Genomic DNA, 23,562 nt, shown 5'->3' on the forward strand with positions numbered 1-23,562 from the left:
GTGTCCCACAGCGCATACGCACGATGGAGCCGGCTCCGTCGTTCGCATGCGCGAGACCCAGCTAGCGACGGGCAATCCATCGCTGCAGGTCTCGCACCAAAGGGGGCGAGCTGTCAATGTTGAGTGACAGCTCGCCCCCTTTGGTGGGCGGGCCGAGGGGGTGGCTGCCCAAACAGAGGCTTACCCATGAGAACGCCTGCCGTTTGGGGGCGGCCCCACTGACATCACGAGTGATGTCAGTGGAGTGATTCCGGCTCTGTTAGAGCCGAAATCTCTCTGGGGCTTGCGGCCACGAGACCCTACCACAAGGGTCTCGTCGCAAGCCCGATTGTTGCGATGGTCCTGACCATCACGACCATCATCATGGCCTCTTGCATAGCTATAGCTGTGGGTGACCACCCACAGTTATTGCAAGCGGCCAAGAGGCCGATCCGAAAAAAAAAAAAAAAACCCGGCCCTGATTCACAGCGAGTTGTTCTGAATCAGGCCCTTGAAAATGACTTTGCACAGGTGGAGTGGCGGATAAGTTTTGTGTTAAAAAAAAAATATATATAATATATATATATATATATATATATATATATAACAAAACTGATCCGCCATTCCACCTGTGCAAAGTCATTTTCACCTGAGGGGCTAAATGAGTACGAAGAGGGGGTGCCCCTTACACAGTGCCCCCAGTAGTAGTAGTGCCCCCAGTAGTAGTAGTGCCCCCAGTAGTAATAATGCCCCTAAAAGTAGTGCCCCCAGTAGTAATGTAGTGCCCCCAGTAGTAAGGCCCCCTGCAGAGCATGCCCCCAGTAGTAAGGCCCCCTGCAGAGCATGCCCCCAGTAGTAAGGCCCCCTGCAGTGCGTGCCCCCAGTAGTAAGGCCCCCTGCAGTGCGTGCCCCCAGTAGTAAGGCCCCCCCGCAGTGCGTGCACGCACACATAAAAATTAAAAAACCACTTCCCTTAAACCCCGCTCCAGTGCCTGCTGTCATCCGTCCCCGGTGCCCGCTCCTCGGCACTATGGGAGTGACGTCATAACCTCACTCCCATAGTGCACTGCGGGACCCGGAAGACGGAGCTCAGGAGTGAGCTCCGTCCTCTGGCTGGCGCCGGGAGGCGGGGTGAACGGGAGGGGGGGTAGGGAAGGTGCCTGGTGCCCACTGGTAAAATAATCTCAGCGGGCACCCGGCAAATGGGGGGGGGGGTTGATCGGAGGGCCGGGTGCTCTCTAGTGGGCCGGCGCCCCTAGGAAGCTGCCTAAGCTTGCCTAGTGGAAGCGCCGGCTCTGCATATACAGACATTCCTCACTTAACGACCTACCTGTTTAGAGACCGTTCTGACCTACGACTGGCACTCCGACCAGGTTAAGTGTGGCTTGCACTGATAACAAAACAAAAAAAAAAGACAACTCTGAGAAGGCCATGGCTGGTAGCGCGGGACACATAGGAAACATTGCCTGCCATGAGGGAAAGGACGGGCGGGGATGCGGCGCGCTCTCGGAGGAGGAGGGGCACACAGAGGCATGTGTCACCCTCAGCCTGGGTCCTGCTGCTTCATGTCCTCGCTTAACGACCGATTCGTTTAACGACTGAGTCGTAGGAACGGAACTCAGTCGTTAAATGAGGAATGTCTGTACATAATCTAATTGGTTGCTATGGGCAACATCACCAATTGTCCGCTTTAGAAGCTTTAGTAAATCTACACCGTTTATAATTTGTTAACTCCCTGGTCAGCAGAGCAGCAGTGATTGTGCGGTCAGATGAGGCAGAGCCTTTTCTGTCATACTTAGGTATACTTCAAAGTTTTGACTATAAAAATTAGAATAATTGAAAGAAAATGTGATAAATATCTTCTTTGTATCATTCTAAGGATTTTTATAGGAAAAACTCTGGAGTAAAAAGTGTGTGGCTGGCGAGGCACTGCCTCCCCTGTCTACCTTTTCTGCACATCCCTGATCAAAACTCACAAAATTTCCAGCACTATATACTGCTGCACCTTTGTATAATACCCACATGAATCATCAGGTTCATATATGTATGTGTAAATCTGACTCTGATACTAGCCAGTGGCTCCCCAGCCATTTGCCTCACCGCATGTCACTGCAGAGCAGAAACATCAAAAAGAAATAACCCTGGAAGGGATACAATTTGACATTTCCTTTCCATAGAGGATAATCCCATTGCAGGTGGGATATTTGAAAAACAAAACGTGGCGCTGGGTTTTTCCCGCAGCTCTGGGGTTTTGTTTTTCAATTAGGGGACTGAAAATGAGACACAATGAATTCCATAGAAATCAGTGCATTTTTTTTCTCGCACCTCCAGAGCAAGTCTGATTTTTCCTAAAATCATTAATTTTAGGAAAAATCTGCGGGCCCCCCCCCCCCCCCCAATACGGGTTGAGGTGCAGTGTGAACATGCTGCCAAAAAATTTCCGGGACTCAACAAACACCGCTGATTGGATGTTCCTGGGTCTCACTTGATGACATCAGCAGCCAGACACACGCAGCACACTGCAGACAAAAGCAGAGGCAGCGTTCTGGCAGTCTGAAAGGGATTAATACCACTACTGTCATTACAGTTATGGATAATTAATTGGAGTAATGAATAGTGAAATGTACACCAGAAGCTACATCATGCTCTCACTGGCTGAGTCAAATAGCAATAAAGCACAAACACTCATGAACTCAGGTCTACACAGTGATAATCCATCATCCATGATTCCTGCAATGCTGTGAGCAGTCCCCACCCCTCCCTTTTGTGACCTTCTCTTATGTGAGCCTGAAAAAGTAAATTTTTAATGACATCCATAGGGTTTTACAGGGCTGACCCGGGTTCAGTTTGAACAGGGTCAACCTGGGAATGACCCGAGTCGAAGGTGCAGTGTTAAAGGGTTCTGACCCAGGTCACAAGCTGGTTAGACCCGTATTCAAAATCCTGGTTCAACTTTGGTATGAGTTAGGGATTTTAAACTTTCAAAGCAACAGGCTGAAATATTAGGTTCCAGGTTGCGCCAATGGAATTTGCTTGCTGAAGACAATTCTGTTTTTAGACAACATGAAAACCTTGCATGTTACTATGAAATGTAAGGTTCCCTTTGCGTCTGCAAAGATTTAAAATGATTGATGGATGAACTAAGGGTTTCAGCCTAGCCATAAATAATGGAGATTATTCAAGGATTCTTTTCAACGGAGTTTAAAAGCCATGTTGATATATAGTGGGAACACCAAACCGTTGGTACCTATAGCTATGAAAGAAACTTACGATGCCATGTCAATCCTGTAAATACCATCAACGAAACTATATTTTGCTGTCAAATCTGTGTCCGATTTGAAAGTTATTACTTTGTTGCTTGGACTGCTGGGTTGTTTTTACGAAGTATTGTTGTTTTCTCTACTGACGGGATAATCAAGCAAAACAGCAGCATGACATTGTGTTGGAATGGCCCATTAGTGAAACCTGAAATGGAGCTTCTCCCTTCATTACATATTCATATTAAGTTAGGCCTTATGAAACATATTGTAAAGGCTATGGACAAAAATGGTTAATGGTTTCAGTATTTAAATAGTTTCCAAAATTAAGTGTTGCAAAGTTAAAGGAAGGTATATTTGTAGGCCCACAAATTAAGCCACTTTTAAAAGACAAAACCTTTGAAGATACTGTAAACTTAAAGAAGCAGAATTAGCTGCATGGAAATCTGTGGTTGATGGGTTTTAAGGAAATACAAAAGCTAAAACTATAAAGAACTGAATACTGAATAACTACAAAAAGTTAGGATTGAAGATATATTTCTGACATTCAGACAGTTTCGGAGCTGTGAGTGATGAGCAGGGGGGAACGATTCCATCAAGATATTTGCACCATGGAAAAATGGTGGCAAGGGAGATAGGATCCAGTGATGATGGGTGACTATTGCTGGTTTTTAATAAAGGAGGACTACATTACTCATAAGCACAAAAAATAACATTAAGTTTTTTTTATTATTTATTTGAAGCATTACAATACTCAAAAAAATACTAAGTACTGAATAAAACAATATTAATACAATATTGGAAAAAATAAAGAGTGGTGCACAACATTAAGTTTCATATTTTCTGAATTTATGCATCCACCTTTGTGGGGATTTTTTTTATTATTATTTATATATGTATGTTTTTAATTTTTTGTTATTACATGTGACTGTTTTTCCAGTATTATCCCTGCTTCCAGCCATTAATTTAATTTACATTGGTAAAATAATACCGTTTTTTAAAACAAAGGGCCTGATTTCAGCTGCTGATGCAATAGCGATTACGGATGCAGATCGAGCTATTGGCAAGAAAAGCAAGCTCCAACAACAACCTATACGATTCATATGTGATTTTTGTCGTGGATGGAAATTAATTAATGACACCATCCAGAGACATTGGCACATCCTGAGATCAGACACGGAATTAGCTGACATCATAGGTACCAAAGTACCTGTATTGATGAGTTGGAGACACTCTCCAAACCTGATGGGCAAGTTAACATGTATCCATTTTACCAACTAATGTCACAAAAAGCTATTGGTGGCTCATACCGAGATAAAGCCTGCCAGTGAATACAGAAATCAAAAGAAGTGGAAGACCAATATGGAATCAAACATAAAGTCATAGATTACATTAACTGTGACTCTACAGGAAAAATATACTGTATTCAGTGTATGTTCCCTATGAGGTATATTGGGATGGTTACTAGACATTTAAAGCAAAGGATACTTGAACATTTTGGTACCATAAGAAATGTACAAAAGGGCAAATAATTCTTATTAATTTATTTATATGGTGCCACATGTGGTCTTACAGAGGGCAAACAACAAGCCAGTACATGGTAAAATAGTACAATATAGTAAACAAAAACAAAACCCTACAAGTGCCACTACAACTCTCAAAACAGCTACTGATAGTCAGGATGAGTAAAGGAGTGCAGGGGGTATTCAGAGCAAGCTGAAACCTGGTCCCACTACGGTGGGCATGATTAACAGGTTTAGAGTCACTGTAAGAGGTGCAAAGAGTGAGTGGAGTCAAGGGGCAGAGAGCCCAATGAGAGTGGGTGCAGGTGTAGTTGGTGAGCAAGAGTTGTAGGCAGTAAGAAACAGGAGTAAGGAGAGCCCTGCTCTATAGAGCTCACAATCTAGAGGTAACGGGGCAGACAGGTGGTTGATACCAAGAAGCAACAGTGGGTGAGATGGAGGATGAAAAAGGGTGAGGTGTATAGATAGGATTAAATGGTTATGTGGAGAACTGGTATGCTTTCAAGAGCAAGTGGGTTTTCATTGACCGTTTCAAATAATGAGGCACATCACCACTGTTGTCAAGCACTTTCATGACACTCATTGAGGTAACCGCTCTCAAATTTATGCGTTTGGCAACATAACTCAAAACGTGTTACATAAACAACCTGAATGGGTGGAAGATTCTTCCTGATGGGATCTTTCTCCTGTGCTTCTGAATAATGCCCAACTCAGTGGAACAGTAAAAGTTAAATTATCCCAATTACAGAGACAAATATAATATGTGGTATCCATAGAGTTGTCATCACATCAGTGGAGTTTTCTCTCTTCTCCCTTAAGATGTTACACTTACAAGAACAAAGTGTAATAAGGCCAATCATATGTGAGGGACATTCTGGATTTATTAAGCTATAGTCTGTCTTATACAAAGTGCAGTGTATGTAATACTTCAGACATAAACAGGGTCAATAATCATGGTAAGCTGTTAGATGTGGCTGTAGGGCCGGCCCGCCTGAATATTTATTTTTTCGAAAGGTGGGCACCCATTCCACAAGCTAAGTACCACACTCTGCAGATCACTGGAGCTGGACTAGGAGTCTGGAGAAGCGCCTTGAACATATATTATGTACACAATGGTCTCTTTGTAAAATCCGACACTTCACTTTGTGTTTATGCCCGATATTTAAAAGAGCAGTGCTTTTAGTAGCAAGACATGGCTAGTAAAAGCACTGGCCTTTTAAATATTTGTCATGAACACGAACAGAAGTGTCTGGTTTTACAACCCGACACTTCATAAATAAACCCTCCAAGTTTGGGAAACACTAGTCTATAGTATAGACTGTAAGAGAATCTATAAACTAAAACTTTCTGTATCAAGCATATTTATCTTGTATAAATAACGTGCAAAAAATGTTTAAAAATTCCATAATAAATACACATACATAATTTAGTGCAAATTGTATTTATTGTAGAAAAGTCAATAAAATAACAATACAATTACATACATACAGTATCCGGGTCGTTGCCGGGATAGACACTATAGTAGAGATACAACACTGGAGAACGGCAAACCTCAATCACAAAAAGTGCCAGTGGCATCATGAAATATCACAACATAAGACCCATTTATATAGAATAAAGAAACATAAAAAAGACATAACACAAGTAGACAGACAAAACAAGACAACAAGGGGAGAGGGGGGAGGAAAGAAGGGGAATCAATATAGTAAAACAAAAACAAAAAATAGCAGTCACCTCATATCATATAATATAGTCTCAAATTTATCAGTACTTAATGGGAGGGAATTAAGAGAAATGTAATGAGAGGTATAGCTGTTAATTAATGTCTAAACCATGTGAAGATACACAAGGATTATCAGTATATGTTATCAAATAATATTTGATACTAATCTAGGACACTGGAGGGCGGGAAGTGGAAAGGATACTTTTGAAGAACACGGAGTCCTTGAAATCCATCCAGCGACCCCAAGTGTCTCTAAAAGACTCATAATCACCATCAACAGAGGACATTATGTCATCCATATCCATATATAGATCCAACCTAGTAAACCAGTCCATGACTGTTGGAGGAGAGGAGGAGCGCCATTTCACCGGAATAACTGCTTTAGCAGCATTATTCAAATTACATAATAAGGTTTTCTTGTACCGTGAAAGAGGCCTTGATGATAGGTGAAACAACCAAAATGTTGGCTCTGTAGGGACCGGTTCGTCTAAAATTTTTGCGGAGAGGCTGAGAACTTCAGTCCAGAAAGGCTGAAGGATAGGGCACTGCCACCATATATGGTATGGATTACCTGGAGCCCCAGAGCAGCGCCAACATATATTCGGGACCCCAATTCCCATCTTAGAGAGAGTATCTGGGCATCTATACCAACGTGATAACAGCTTATATTGAGTCTCCCTAACACCAACACTAGGAGAGCACGTGTGAGCCAACTTAAATATTTTCTCCCATTCATCGTCAGTTAGGTCGACTCCGAGCTCTCGTTCCCATACCTTGGTAAAATTGGGGAAAGAGCGGCTAGCATCTGCTAAAAGAAAATTATAAATCAGCGAGATAGTGTGAATTGGAGGGATAGGGCTAATACATAATTGCTCAAATGGCGTACAGGGTAAGCATAAAGATTTGAGGGGACCAAGAGACTGCAGAAAATGCCGTACCTGGAGGTAGCGCCAATATTCCCGAGAGGGTAAATTCCACTTCCCACAGACCTCCTCATCAAAAGGTACAAAGCTACCACCACTCACCAGCTGTCCGAACCTAAAAAGTCCTACCGCTAACCATGGATGAAAAATCCTAATGTCAAGGCCCGGGAGGAATTGTTCATTAAACAGGAATGAGGCGAGGGGGGAGTGAGGAAATGATATCGAGGAGGATTTACGCAGTGTTTTCCAAGAGGGCCAATAGTCGGGTGAGAGATTTTGGGAAGGACAGAGAGCCAAGGGGCTATTGAAAGAGGTATCTTCAGCATCTGATTCTCAATGTGCACCCATTGTTTAGAGGTGTCTGATCTGGACCAGAACAAAATTCTTTGTAGGATACAGGCCTGATGATAACCTTTTAATATTTGGGAGGCGTAGGCCACCCCGTTCTTTATGGCGGGACATAACATCTAATTTCAATCGCGGCCTGCCGCCACCCCATACAAAATCTCTAATAAGAGCCTGGACTTCCAGGAACCATCGCGGAGGTAATGTAATTGGGAGGGTTTGTAATAAGTAAAGGATCTTGGGGAGCGAATTCATTTTGAGAATGCCCAGCCTCCCAAACCATGAGAAGGGACCTGATTTCCATAGTCTCAAATCCGAGCGTATCCTGCTCAGAAGGGGAGTGAAATTGGCCTCAAATAGGCGGGAAAGATCTCTAGTAATATTAACTCCTAGATATGTAAGTTGGGAAGGGTGCCAGGTGAAAGGGAACGCTGATTTAAGGCCTGAAACCATCTGTGGGGAAGCCGTAATATTTAAGGCCACCGATTTAGAATAGTTGACTTTAAAGTTGGAGAGATCACCAAATATCCTAAATTCCTCCACCAAATTTGGTAGAGAAATAACAGGATTAGTAATCGTGGCCAATAAGTCATCAGCAAATAGAGCTAATTTATATTCATCGTTATGTAATCTAAAGCCCGATACATTCGGATTCATTCTGATCGACCTTGCCAGAGCCTCCATACACACAACAAAAATCAGGGGGGACAAAGGACAGCCCTGCCTAGTACCATTATTAATGAAAAAGGAGTTAGAGAGGGAGCCGTTAACCCTAATGCGGGCAGACGGAGACCGATAAAGAGCAAGAACGCGTTGAAGGCAAATAGGACCGAGTCCCAAGTGTCTTAATATTCCAGACATAAAACTCCAATCTATTCTATCGAATGCCTTCTCGGCATCAGTAGACAGTAGGATTGCTGGAGTGCCAGAAGACGAGATATAATGAATAAGGGCTATAATTTTGGATGTATTGTCCTTAGCTTCCCGACCCAGTACAAACCCCACCTGGTCATTGTGAATGAGAGAAGGTAAAAAGTGTTTTAATCTGTTTGATAAAAGTTTTGCATATAGTTTAATATCTATGTTAAGGAGGGAGATTGGACGGTAACTGGGACAGAGGGAGGGGTCCTTGCCTTCCTTAGGAATGACCATAATGTGGGATTCTAGGGATTGGCCTGAAAAGGGGGTCTTATCGGAAACCGAATTGAAAGCCTCCAACAATGGGGGAGCAAGTTTGTCCTTAAAGGCTTTATAGTAATTAATAGAAAAACCATCAGGGCCAGGACTTTTCCCGGAAGGGGTGGATTTAATAGCTTCCAACAACTCAGTTAAAGTAAAAGGTCTCTCTAAGTCTCCACTGGCAAGGTCGTCCAGCTTGGGGAATCCAATTCTATTGAGGTAGGCCTCTATGGCCTGTTGTTTCCCAAGGACATCAGGAAATGCAGAAGGGGCAGGCAAATTATATAACGCAGAATAATATGAGCAGAAAGCTTCTGCAATCTTATGAGTATCATGTAAAACTATTCCCCTCCCATCTTTGATAGAAGGGATAAAGGAACGAGCTCTCCGAGCTCGCAAAGCTCTAGCCAACATCTTTCCGGGTTTATTACCCCAACGATAGTATCGATTACGGCATTTTCGGAAAGAATGTTTGACCTTTTCGAGTAGAAGTTTATTTAAGGCTGAACGAGCTCGAACTAAGTCCACATAAACATCAGAGGAAAGGGAAGTTTTATGAGTAGATTCTAAAACCTGTATTCTCTGCAATAAATGGTCTATCTGCCCCAACCTTTGTTTCTTTAAATAGGAACCGAGTTGGATGCATTTTCCTCTAAGGACACATTTTTGGGCTTCCCATATAGTGAGGCCAGATACATCTGGGGTGGTATTACAATCCAGATATGTATCAATGGCCTCTTCTAACTGAGATCTACAGTAAGGGTCAGACAAAAGGGACTCATTGAAATGCCAAGATCTAGTGATTGGATCAGAAAATCCAAGGGAGATGTCCACCCCTACCGGAGCATGGTCAGACCAGGTTGTCACTCCTATAAAAGTGTCTTGAATCAAATGTAAAAATCTATGGCCAACTAATATGTAATCTATCCTGGAATAGGATTGGTGGGAACTAGAATAATATGAGTAGTCTCTATCTAATGGATGTGAGATGCGCCAAACGTCAGACAGCTGATGAGTGTAAAGCAACCGTCTCACCTTCCTTGAAGTTCGGCAAGGGACTGATGAGGAACCCGACGAGGTGTCTAGTAGTTGATCCAGAACCCAATTAAAGTCTCCACCTACCATCAAGATCCCCTGTTGGAGTGAATCAATTTTATCCAGAACCCTCTCAAGAAAGGTTGGCTGGCCCTGGTTTGGTGCGTAAATATTAACAAATGTAAAAGGTTGATTAAAAATAGAGCACTTAACCAGTAAGCATCTCCCCTCCTCCAAATCATGTACTTCAGCATTGGTAACAGGTAAATGTTTAGCGAAAAGAATAGCAACACCCTTAGATTTTGATTGGGAATAATTACTATAATATGTTATGGGGTAAAATTGATTATTAAGTCGAGGAGCAGAGGAGGATTGACGGAAGTGGGTCTCCTGTACAAAAACGATATCTGCTTTATCTGCATGAAAAGAACGAAGGGCTTGGGTTCTCTTCTCTGGGATATTCAGTCCCCTGGCATTAATAGAGACTATACGTAATGAAGCAGCCATATGTGGAGAATAGGGCTAAGGCAACATGACCGAGAGGAAGACATCAGATAAAACAAAACATTTAGTAGAGGGACTAGATAAGAGAGGAGGGAGAGAAAGGGAAGAAGGGAAAAAACATGAAGGAATGATGGGGAGACACAAAAAACGAAAATTGCGTTAGTATAGCAATACATTTATGAGATGAAAAAGAAAAAAAACCGCTGCCGGACAATAAGGGGACCACCAGGGAACCCTTGTCACGGGAAAAATTAGCGGTAGGGGGCACACAGGGGCGGAGTGCCCACGCCATCCAATAAAAAAGCAAAACTCACAATCAAATAGAAATACACAACATTATCAGTATAAATTAAATAAACACACTCAGAAAACTCCTCAAAAAAAAGAATTAAATGTAGTCAGAATATATATTTTTTCCTGTTTTCCCTCTCTTCTCCCTCCCTCTTTTTTTTTAAAACCGGTATGTAGAGAAAAGACATATGCTAACATTTTAATTTGAAAAAAGCTTTATCACTCAGTTACTCTGACATATCTGACTACAAACGAACCTTGGGAAGAAGGAGAAAGAAACACATAAATGAAAGAGCTCTATTAAGCCTCTAATAACAAAAGAGGCCCGGACGGCCCAACTCTAAACATTTCTGTAATAACACTTCTACAAAAAATAATTAAAAGGAAGAGCCAAAAATTAATATTGTCTCAATGAAGGGAAACCTTCTAATAAGCTGAACATAGATCAGGTGGGGTCCACATGTTGGAGGGGAATCAGGACTTTTAGGTTTCTTTTTATGATGCTGTACTTGTTGCCAACTGCCTCTTCTCGAACGTCCAGGAGGAGCAAGTAGAGGAAGTGAAAAAGCCTGCCAATCGGGAAGGGTAATAAGCTCCACGCCTAAAGCAGAACAGAAATCAGGTAAATCCTCAGGAGACTGGAGAACTAGATGTTTACCGGCATGAGTGACCTGTAGAGAGAACGGAAATCCCCATCTATATTTAATTTCTTGTTTACGCAAGGAATCTGTAAGAGGTTTCAGTAACCGCCGTTGTTGGAGAGTCCTCCATGAGAGGTCTTGAAAAATTTGTAGACGTGTACCATTAAATTCCACACCTTCCAGGTTACCGACTTTACGAATAATCTCTTCTTTTTGTGAGAAGTAGTGGACACGGCAAATAACGTCTCTCGGACGGTCAGTTGCAAGACCCTTCGGACGCAGAGCTCTGTGAGCACGATCAAATTCCACAGGATCATTAGGGTCAAGTTCCAGTATTTCTCCAAAAATTTTATTTAGGGCATCAATCAGACCAGATGGAGGGACATCCTCAGGACACGGATATTATTTCTGCAACCTCTGTTGTCCAGGTCATCCAATCTGTTTTGCATTGTCCTCATGTCTGAGGCTTGTTGGGAGACTAAATCGTGAAGATGAGATAACTGGTTGTCAACTGACTCTTTCTCCTCTTCAAGAGTGACCATGCGGGATCCAAGATGTTTAACATCAGCTTATACTAACGAGATCTGAGTTTGCATTGAGTCCTGGATTTGAGACTCCAACGCCTGCATGTCTTGTTTAGAGGGTAGAGAACAGACATGTGTTAATACTTCTGTGATTTCCCCTCGCAGTTGAGACAATTGAGCATGGAGGTCACTGGATGCGGGAGAACGAGTCATGGTAGGGGAGGAAATCTGCACAGGTATGGAGTCGGCAACAGGTGAATCCGCAATATGTGAAATAGATAGATATGAGCGAAGCTTAGGTTGAGAAGAATCGACCTTCGGTGTCCGAGGATCTTTTTTCTGCGAAACTCTCTTGGTCCTGCCCATCAGGAAAAGACTTGAGGAGGAATCATAAGGTCATGTAGTGTGTTAGATAGATGGATGGCGGGTGGCACATTCCCCTGTTAGTAAGACCACATAGCAAGCCGGAAACGATCACATAGAGCCACCGGGCTCACACTATAGCTCCACTGAAAAAGGGGATAGAATACCTAGGAAGCGTTTGGTGAACAGGTGAAGACTAGCCAAGATGGTAGTATAACAGCCCATAGGCAGAATGGGGAAGAGGATGATATACAAGCCCCCAAGGCATATACAATAAAAGCAGTGCTAAGGGGACTAAGCTGGTAAAGGAGAGATATGAGCTACCACTATCCGGAATATTGCCTCCAGAGCAAACACCTCGGCACTACTGGGGGCACAGCAAAATTCTGCAAATCCACAGCCAAAATCAGGATCCAACAGGTATCAGGATTCCACAGGGCCGCAGGAGGGCCACACCAGGGACAGCAGGGTAAGGGCATAGGACAGGGTCCCCAGCAGGTGTTAAAGGGAAAACCAGCCTCAGTAATCCCTGAATGCAGCGGTAAAATCAGGTGATGCGGACCCAGAGACACCTCCGTTACCTGCCCGTAGGTATAGTTTCCGGCTTCAGGAGGAAGAGAAGGCCAAGATCCACACACGGCTCCAGGGAGGTCGCGCCGAGCGCGTCAGAGCTGGAGCGCAGCACGGGCTCCCCGGCGGGCGTCTGCAGCTGTTCAGGTCAGCGGAGGTAAGGAGGAGACCACCCGATATCACTCACACGGAGGGAGGGTCAGCCGGTCACCTGTGTAGCGGCAGGGTCAGGCGCCGCGGACGTAGAGGCACCGCCGCACCAGGTCCGGAAATCCAGTCCCCGGCTTCAGGAGGGCGGGAAGGCCGCAACCCGCAAAAGCATTTAAAAATGCCTTCCGATTCCGCGGACCTTCCCCCTCAGTACGGGCAAGTTCAGAACCGATGTGGGAGCAAGCAGGGGTGTCAGTGACCGCAGGAATGGAGCTTTTAAAGAAGGCCAGGAAGGAGCTCACTCAGAACGCGTCTTCCCTCATTGCTTGCTAGGCCACGCCCCCCCACATACATAATTTAACCAGTTGCAGACTATACTACATGTTGTGGTGCAACTGTAGTAATATTGTAGTAGTAATATTGTATAAATTGTCATTATTAAATTATCATTACTGACTAACACCCACACACAATTCTTTGGCTAACTACCCCAAGTAAGCGCTAAGTACATATTCCCTGCTTACACTTATATTTTTGGAGACAGGACATCTCTAGTATTAAGCTGCTCCCATACTTGGGATATACCCCCCGTTGAGCGCTGATCACAATCTCCATTTATACTAATACTAATGTCATGATTCGAGCTGCTGGTCAATGGGGAGTGGGGTTTCCAGGCAACTGGAAACCTCCCCCCTGCAGCTGCCTATGCTCACCTTTCCTACATCTGCATTCAAGCATTTTTTTTTCAAGTTGTGAGCAATAATTGGCTGATTCATCAATTAAACATCTAAACCAATGATGTCTCATCGGATGATCTAGAACTTCTATATGCCAGGTTTGACCTTTTCATAAAGCAATGAGCGAAATGCACATCAAGTCGTTTTAGTGGGCCATTGCTCAGATCTGGTATTATCAGTTTTCTATTCAACGGTTGCACTGTTATTTAGCGTCATCGGGTCTGACTATCCAATCTAGATGCAAAGCAGGGACAAGACAACACACAAATCAATATACTGGCCATAATCTATAGGACGATAAATATCAACACTAGATGTATTTAATGTCACTGTAGCAATTTCTATTCATGATTTATATTATATGATGAAATAACCCTTATTGGATATTTGGACTAGTGTACAAGCACATTGAAAAGATTTATATTACATTGGACCTAGAAAACCACAGTAACAGAGCAAAACTTATCAGTAACCATTTGGAGAGTTAATTTTATCTGCAATAAACTGTTTATTTTAAGTATAATTTTGGAAAATCTACCACATTAAATGAGGTGACCTCTTTTTTTTATTTGTTACAAGATTGGGGAGATCTGATCTGTAGTTCATGCCCATCTGTGGACATTTTTTTTCTTTTTGTTTTGTTTTTGCATACTGTTTTTGTCATTGTTTGGTGTCACGGATATAGCTCTTTCCAAGTAACATCAGAACTCCTACAATATAAGCAATTTGCTACACTGTTGCTACTGGCAATGCATGTATGCAATTTGCTACACTGTTACTACAAACAACCCACAATTCTTGTATGCAGTTTCTTACATCGTTACTCAGTTGAGCAAGTACATTTAATTATCTGGCAGTAGTCTCTGTGCACGATGAAGGTGACTTAAGGGACTTAGGGCCTGATTCAGAGACGGACGCTCTGAATCAGGGTGTTTTTTTTTTTTTTCTTGTTCGGCCTCCTGGCCGCTCGCATAGCTGTGGGTGACCACCAACAGCTATTGCGAATGGCCAGGTTGATGGTCGCGATGGTCAAGACCATCGGGCTTGAGATGAGACCCTTGTGGTAGAGTCTCGTGGCCGCAAGCCCCAGAGAGCTTCTGGCTCTAATAGAGCCGGAAGCTCTCCCACTGGCATCACTGGTGATGTCAGTGGGGCCGCCCCCAAACGGCAGGTGTTCCTTCGGGAATACCTCCGTTTGGCCAGCCACCCCCCCCTGCCCGCCTACGAAACGGGGTGAGCTGTCAATCACCATCGACAGCTCGCCCCCTTTGGTGCGAGACCCGGAGCGACGGAGCACCCGTCGCTAGCCGGGTCTCACGCATGCGCACGACGGAGCCGGCTCCATAGTGCGCCTGCCCGGTGGGCAAACATCGACCCGGTTGCGAGCGCTCAGCGCTTTCGACTGGGTCTGAATCAGGCCCTTAGTTTCCCTCCCCATTGCCTGCATTACTGGTGGGAATGATGCAAGTTCTTGATTTTTTTTTTTTTTTTTAAATTGTGATGAATGGAGCTTGTCATCCACTGTTTTAATATATATATGGATGACAAGCCCAAAGGGGATTCAAGAGTGGAGGCAGCCCGTGTGCTGTCTCCGTGCAGTTGCTCCTTCTCTAGCCAACGCAGTAGCAGAGTAGACTTGACCAGTCTACTACACATGTGCAGGTCATCTATTTCTGCACAGGTCATGTTCCCAGTGACTCCTCTACTGCATACTAGCCGACTTTCAGCTTCATCCTTCCGGGAGGGAGCTGTCAGGCTTCCATGGCATGGGGGGGGGGTGTGGTGATGGTGCAGCATTGGGGGCAAAGCATGGGGCATGACCAGGCGTTTCCATCATCATGGCCCTGCTCCCTCTTCATAATGCAGAGGAAGCAGGGGGTGGGGCCACAATGCTGCGGGGGATTCTATTGCAACTGCAGGGGGAGTGGGTAGGCGACTGCCGGGAGGCTTGTCTGCATTTTCGGGGGGCTCGGAGCGGCACCCGATTTTCGGGAGGCTCCAGGCTGAATCGGGAGGGTAGGCAAGTATGCTCTACTTTGCTTGCGCAAATCTCTGGAAAAATAGTGTCTGCGCCACTGAATGATCTTTTCAGTATGTTACTATAGCACAGGCGTCTGACTCCAAAGGGGAAAGTAGAATGTATTGGTGCAAGAGTGTGTGGTACACCCTGCACCCATGATCAAGTCCCACTTGTCCACAGTGAAGGGATCAAATGATCACCATGTCCCATACTAGCCTACTCTTACGTAATATCTTGGAGATTCCAGAATTTGCAGGAGTTCTTCAGGATCCTGCACACTTCTCCGATTAAGTGTTCTCCGTGATTTTCTATGTTTTATGAGCCTGAATCGGAGTTGTATGCTATGCTAATGTTTTGGTTGGGTGATTAATGTTCCTTCTATTTCTGAATTGCGTGCAGTGAGTATTTATTCGCAGTGTGATTGGCAGTCAAGAAGTGTATGACGGTGGTAACTGGGAATGTCAGCTAAAAATGCAGGCGTTTCACAACCATTTTGGGGGCATGTCACGTTCTGTGCCTGCAATCCCGTACACAGTAACCGCAGCTTCAGCGTCTCATTTCCCGGGGCCATTCTGCACGACCGTAGAGTTACTCAGGACTGCTAACATCGACTGATCTGCAACCGGTACTGCGTCTTTGTATGCAGATGCTTGGATTTGGAAAGATGCTGGTGAGTGTCTCAATACAGATCTCGGCAGGCGACATTTGCATATTTGCGCACAACAGCTGCGTACAGGATCACAGTTGCTGTGGCAATAGTATATTATTTAGCCTGCCCCCCTGTGGCATAATCAGAGGCAGAAATTCCCCCAGTCCCTCTCTTCCCCCTGAACTCCCAGAGCACAGCACGAAAAGTAGGCAAGTATGCGATGCCCTAATCTTATCATTCGTAACTATATAATACATGCATGCAGGGCTTGACAAATTTTTCTAAAATCTAGGAGCCAGGATGAAAGTGTAGGAGCCAGACCTCCGTCTCCTCCCCCAAACAAAAAATTACAGGAGTGAGGGAGCACAGCTCTGTGTGTTATGCAACTGTTATACACACTATACTAGTCCACAAAATGGTCACAGTTGAATGGATACAGTAAAATGAACAGCTCCCCTGCTCCACCCTCCACCTTCTAGTAATAACAGACCACAGTTCACATAAAACAATGGTGCCAGAAAGTACAACAAAACCCCCATCTCCTCGTGGTCACACCAATATCCGTCTGAAGCCACTCCACAATCCCTGGCCACACATAGACCCTATTACCGGAGAGCTATATGCAGCCGGAGACAGTAGACAGCCGGGATGTACAGGAGAATCAGCGTAGACTGGGACAGACAGCAGGGATCAGAGCAGGCCAGGATGGAGAAGAGTAGTCAGCGCAGACCGGGACGGACACAGGCACCGCAGTCACCGCAGGCGACACTCAGCACATGCACTCCTGTGCATGATATGAACACAACAATACTATAGCCGCGAATCTTCACCGGAGCTGATGAGGATCTGCTTCCTCCCTCACTGCAAAATCTGGTAGCCATGGCGACCTGGCCACCGGGATTTGTCGAGTCCTGCATGCATGTCTCAGCAGTGCTGATTGTGGGCACCCTATTTGCTTTTCTATTCAGTATGTAGCATACATAATGAGAACAATGTTTACTAGCTGCAGATCAATGGCTCAGTTACTAGTACATTAAATTTATCAAAAGGTTCTGTTCAATGCACTTTGCAATTGATACACAACTAATTGTATACATACATTATGTATTTGTTACAACTGGAAGCAAGCCTTTATGCAGGGCCACTCTTGTGGAAGGACTATTAAATTACTTTGGGTCTTGATAGTATTGCTACAAATTGGAAACCACTTTCTTTATGCAGGGCCCCTGCTGTGTGAAACCATTTTAATGTTTTTAATAATAGTTCATGGTACTGTAAATTTTTTTAGTTTGTTTTTTTTTCTTGACATTTTATAGTAATGTTGCATTGATAAGATGTAGAATTCCATTCTCTTAATTATTATATGCATATGTCTGCAGAAATATACATATAATGATTAAATTAAGAGTAGAGAATCCTACATTGCAAACATTTTCAGGCTAATGGGGTTAAAGTTCAATGCAGACTCCTGATCGTATAATAATTTTAAGTAGTACTCTACATACCCAATTACAATAACCTTTTAAAGAATAGGTTTGAGATATTAAAGGGAAAATATTATTCCATCTTCTATTTTTCTATGTAGCAAGCAAGTAGGGGCCACTAATAATCTGAGCCCACTGGTTGATCCATGGATAACTGTAGTGGCCAATTCAAGCCTGTCTTTTTTGGCTAAGTAATCTGAAATATGACACAGTGTAATCTAACACTCCAAGGTCAGATGGAACAAGCGACAGAATTAGAACAGATATCCGGCCTCCCAGTAACATGCAATTGTATCCAATGACAATTTATGATTTAACGCCAAAGGTTCATAGTTATAATGTCTTTGATCAGTTTAGCATGTGTGATATATGTGCTGTGTTAAAAGGAGCAAACTAAAAAAAAAAAGAGAACTGATCAGTACAATTAATGCATTATAAAACAATACACAGTCTAAGTCACATATAATTGAAAGATACATGCACCAGGAGCAAGCAAGGCTCCATGCTCTGGACATGGTGGACCCTTTAATGACGTCTACCATATGGCCATGTCCAACATATGAGTGCAATTTGAAATGGAAATAAAACAATCATACCTGTTTGTTACAGGATAATACATGCAGGAATTATTCATTATTTTAATCAGTTTTATATTTCACATATGTTATTAGTGCACTTCCACAGACACATGCACACACTAGGGTCTAGACATCTACCCTACTATAATATTTCTGGACTCTGTGAGGAAACCTGAGAAACCCATGTAAATGGAGAGAAAATACAAGCTCCACACAGATAGTGAGTGCCCTGATTGAAATTGAAAACTGGCTAAGCTGATCTGTGCAGTGCTCAGCAGAGTATATTTAGAAAAGGCAAATATGACTGAACTCACAAATGATATGACATGATCAGTATCATCATTGAATCAAAATAGACAGGCAAACATGATTCTTAGTAAATTTGTGTGTTTGATGGGGGGGAAAAAAGCGAGTCTGAGCATGTTTATTCCCGACCAAAAACAATTCTTAGTAAATATACCTCCAGTTGTTTTAGTATGTTTATCAAAGTTGCCTCAGTGACATCACTAGTTTCTAGTGAATGAATTCTCAAAATATTAGTTTAAAATTCACAAAATTGCTTCTCTGTTTGTAGGCAAATTATGCACTTTTACAGCTTTTAAGGTTCAGGAAAAATACAGCAAAGGCAGAAAGCTGAACTACAACACTTCTGTAGAATGATTGTGTCTTATTACACTATGCAATATTTTTTTTTGTTCATTTCTATTTTTCCTCACATTTCAATCTCTTAATTGTGTGTGCTTCCAAGTTGTGATTACAGTAGAAACCAACTGCTGTGGAGATAATGTTTGTAAGCCAAAAAATGATTATAGTTCATGGGGATGTTCTGATATAGTAACACTGGCATTGTATCCCAGCTCTTCTTACATGCTTTTTTTTTTTTGCTGATACTGTAGTGACATTGTCATTTACATCTCTAATTTCTCTCAGCTTCATAATGCGGCAACAACACTTGCGACAGACTTGCTAAAATACCATGCTGATCACACGGTCCTAAAAGCACTGAAAATTGCTGGAGCTGAAGGAAACCTGGAAACGGTGGCAGAATATACCTGCAAGTTGTCAGAACAAAAGGAGCAACTTGTGGAAGTGAGTTTCATTTTACTGTTGTCTTGTCTGTTAGTAAAACACTGTGAAGCTTAGGGCAGGAATTATAAAATAGATAAATGTAGACCAATTTTTTTAATTCCTTGAGCAAAACTACAACTAATAGTGGACACAAGCGACTGCAATAACAGTTGGAAGCAGTGGCATTACTAGAGTATTTGGAGCCCAGGGCAAGGTGAAAAACTGAGCTTCCCCCCATGTGCGCATGTACCGAAAAAATGGGTGTGGCCACTGAAAAATGGGGGCGTGGCCAGTGGCGGGCTGGGCCGGGGGGGCAGGGTGCCATGTGCCCCCCGGGCCGCAGCGTCATGCGGGCCGCGGGAAGTCTGTGTCACTGTGACACAGACTGCACCACATGTGTAGCGCTGACCGGACGGAGTTCGGTCAGCGCTACACAAGTGACAAACACACAGCCGCCGGCTCCAGCAGCTGTGTGTTTGTTGTAAGCAGCAGCCAATGAGAGTCTGTCAGACTCTCAGCTTCTGCTGCGCCCACTGCGGGAGCCGCTCCATCTTCCGGCTCCCGCAGAGGGCAATGGGAGAGGCATCATGACATCATATGACGTCTCTCCCATAATGCCCGGGAAGGACAGACGGAGGAGCGGATGGCGACGGAGGGACTACTACTGGGGGCACTACAAGAGGGAGACCACTACTGGGGGTAATACAAGGGGGAGATCACTACTGGTGGCACTACAGGGGGGGGCACTACAAGGGGGGACCACTACTGGGGATTATAACTGGGGGCAATTCAAGGGGGAGGACTACAACTGGGGGCACTACAAGGGGGGGACTACTATTACAAGGGGGGACTACTACTACTAGGGGCACTGCATAGGGGGGAGGGGATAGGGGGGAGGGGACTACCACTGGGGGCACTGCATCGAGGGACCACTGCTGGGGGCTCTATAAAAAGGGCAATACTGTGGGGGTACTGCATAGGGGGGAGACTACAACTGGGGCCACTATTTAAGGGACACTGCATAAGGTTTACCACTATTGGGGGCACTGCATGGGGTGTGGACTGCTACTGGGGGCACTATATAAGGAGCACTGCATAGGGGGTACCACTAATGGGGGCACTATATAAGGGGCTTACTACTGGGGACACAAGGGGCACTGCACAGGGGGGACAACTACTGGGGGCACTGTATAAGGGGCACTTACTGGGGGCACTGTATAAGGGGCACTGCATAGGGGGATCACTACTGGAGGCCTGCATAAGGGGATCCTCTCCTGGGGCACAGGGGGGCACTGCATATGGGCACCACAATGGGCTGTTCCTAATCTTTATTTTTACTTTACATTAATCCCATATGGACCCGCCTCCTCCCTGAAACACTTGAGGAGGGGGGGGGCGCCGTAGCACGCATGTTCTTTGGGCACCCTGGCTACACGCTACCCCTCTGACAGGGCCGCCTGCATGCATTTGCCCCCCAGGCTAAAAGTTGCCAGCCAGCCCCTGGGCGTGTCTACATGACATCACCATTTCTAGTCACTCTGGGAACATTCCTTACCATTCCATATGCACCTTAATGCCCCCAGTAGTATATCCCCTTATGCAGTGCACCCTGTTGTAGTGCTCATTATGGGATGCCCCTAGTAGTAGTGCCCCTCATGCAATATCCCCAGTAGCAGTGCCCCTTATGCAGTACCCCTCTAGCAGTGCCCCTTATGCAATGCTCCCTGTTGCATTGCATATTATACAGTGCCGCTTATGCAGTGCCCCCAGTAGAGCCCAATATATAGTGCCCCTTATATAGTGCCCCTTATGCAGTGCCAAATATACAGTGCCCCTTATACAGTCCCCCCCAGTAGTTCCTCTAATATAGTGCTCCCAGTAATGACCAATATATAGTGCCCCTGATACAAAGCCCCATATATAGGTCCCCCTATGCAGTGCCCCACAGTAGTGACCCTTATATAGTGCTCCCTGTAGTGCTCCTTATATAGTGCTCCCATTAGTGGCCCTGTGCCCCTTATGCAGGCCCCCCAATAGTGCCCAATATATAGTGCCTCTTATACAGTCCCCCAAGTAGTGCCCCCCATATGCAGTTAAAATTATACAGTGCCCCTTATATAGTGCCCCCTATGCTGTTCCTTTTACACATAAAACATAGACAGACAAATACACTTACCTGAATCTCCGTTCCTGCCGCTGTCCGCTGCTCCCATCCCGCTCAACAGTGGACACTATGTCATGGCGTCTCTCCGTTCACCCAGTGCCGGAGCCAGAAGGCAGAGCTCATGGGTGAGCTCCTGCCCGGCTCCAGCACTGGGTGCAGCAGTGAATAAGAGTTTGTATGACTTTTATTGGCTCCCGGGCATGTGCCCCGCTCGACCCCTCCCACGTTATGCCACTGGCTGGAAGACAAAGAGCAGAAACTGAAGATTGCACTGGCATCCATGCCCAGCACAGGGCAGTTGCCCACAGTCTGTTAAACATCCATTAGTAGTCCAGGACAGAAGGAGATTGGCTAGGACAATGCCTTGAGTCTCGAGTTGTAAAATATATATTTCTTCTGCTGGGTCCATAGGGTCCACAGGATCTACCTTGGGGTATGTAGTTGGAGTGATACATTGCACCAAACAGCTTACAGCTTTGAGGCTCCCAGCATGCACTGGTCCTCCTCCCTATATATCCCGCCCCTAGCCACAGGCATTCAGTTTTTTTGTTTGGTGCGTGGGAAGTATCCAGACGCACTGTTTGAACAGCGGGACTGCTTAGGCAGTCCCAGGCTTTTTCTTTTTTGATTTACCTTAGTTTTTTTAGCTTCTGAATTTAGGTGCCGAATAACGATGCATATAATGTGACTCCATCTACCTCTGTCAATGCCGAAATGCCAGTACCGCTATATGCCCTGTGTATTTCGGCGGGCTTCAGCGGGCTCAGCTAGCGGCATCGCTGGGGTCCTGACTGCGATCGGATTCACGGAGATGGCAGGTAAAATGATTCCTCGTGAGGAATCATGTGCGAAGCAGTCCAGGCCTCCGGTGTAGGAGACGCATCTGAGACAGCTGCGGGTGAAGGCCTCGTTTAATGTGGCCTCACTAAGGCAGCCGTGGCCATATCGTCTGTCGCCGGGGACGGGTGGTAAATGCACTAGAGCATTTACTACTATGAGGCCAGCGTACCTGTGCCTTCAAAATCGCAGCTCAGGGGAGATGGGCGGTCCCCCAGCCGCTCCTCCCTCAACCCAGACGCAACTTCCGCATTCCCGCATCTGGTTTGTTACTTCTGACCACCTCGTGTGAGATGCTCACAGTCCACCTTGGGTGCACTGCTGAAAGCTGTTGGTCTCAGAAGTTAGGTCGGTCTCCCTGTATACCTCTCCGTTGGTCAGGTATATAGCACTCTATATCCTACCAATACCCCTGAGGGGGCTGGTCAGTTGATTCAGAGTCCATTTACATTAGCATTTGATTATATATATATATGCATTGTATGTGACTGTCAAGCTAGCTGCTGTATTTATGCTGCCTTTTTCAAAACTGTCAGATATATCTATTACTGTTTTTCTCCTCATACCTCTGAAGGTGTGTGGGGTTTCTCATTTAAAATCACATTGCATTTATACTCTCTACAAAATAGAGCTGTTCGCCGTACTAGAGCGGGTTACCTTCCAAAGGTGATATCCCGTTTTCATATTAATGAAGAAATTGTAGTCCTGGCCTTTCAGTCTTCAGTTCCAGTGAACCTTCCCTAGATGTGATTCGTGCCCTACGGATCTACGTGGATTGTACCAGCTCCATCAGGAAATCAGATGCGCTCTTTGTGTTATATGGGTTTCACAAACTAGGTTGGCCAGCTAACAAACAGACTTTGGCTTGCTGATTGCGTATGACTATTTCTCAGGTCTATATACAAGCTGATCTCCCTGTCCTGGACAAGGTGACAGCACATTCTACTCGGTCTGTGGGACCATCGTGGGTGGTTAGACATGGCGCCTCGGCCGAACAGCTGTGCAAGGCAGCCACTTG

General features: G+C 44.8%; 1 protein-coding gene across 2 annotated transcripts in view; it reads left to right on the forward strand.

Annotated features, from left to right (window-relative positions):
• Positions 1-23,562, forward strand: part of CTNNAL1 (catenin alpha like 1) — a 333,934-nt gene that overhangs the window by 212,851 nt on the left and 97,521 nt on the right. For both annotated transcript variants that reach the window (XM_088476289.1, XM_088476290.1), the window contains exon 9: positions 19,406-19,564. In XM_088476289.1, coding sequence (XP_088332415.1) covers positions 19,406-19,564 — 159 coding nt within the window. The remainder of the gene's footprint in view (positions 1-19,405; positions 19,565-23,562) is intronic.

The sequence above is a fragment of the Taudactylus pleione genome, unplaced genomic scaffold, assembly GCF_031769625.1.
Source record: "Taudactylus pleione unplaced genomic scaffold, aTauple2 ptg000186l, whole genome shotgun sequence".
Lineage (NCBI taxonomy): Eukaryota > Metazoa > Chordata > Amphibia > Anura > Myobatrachidae > Taudactylus > Taudactylus pleione.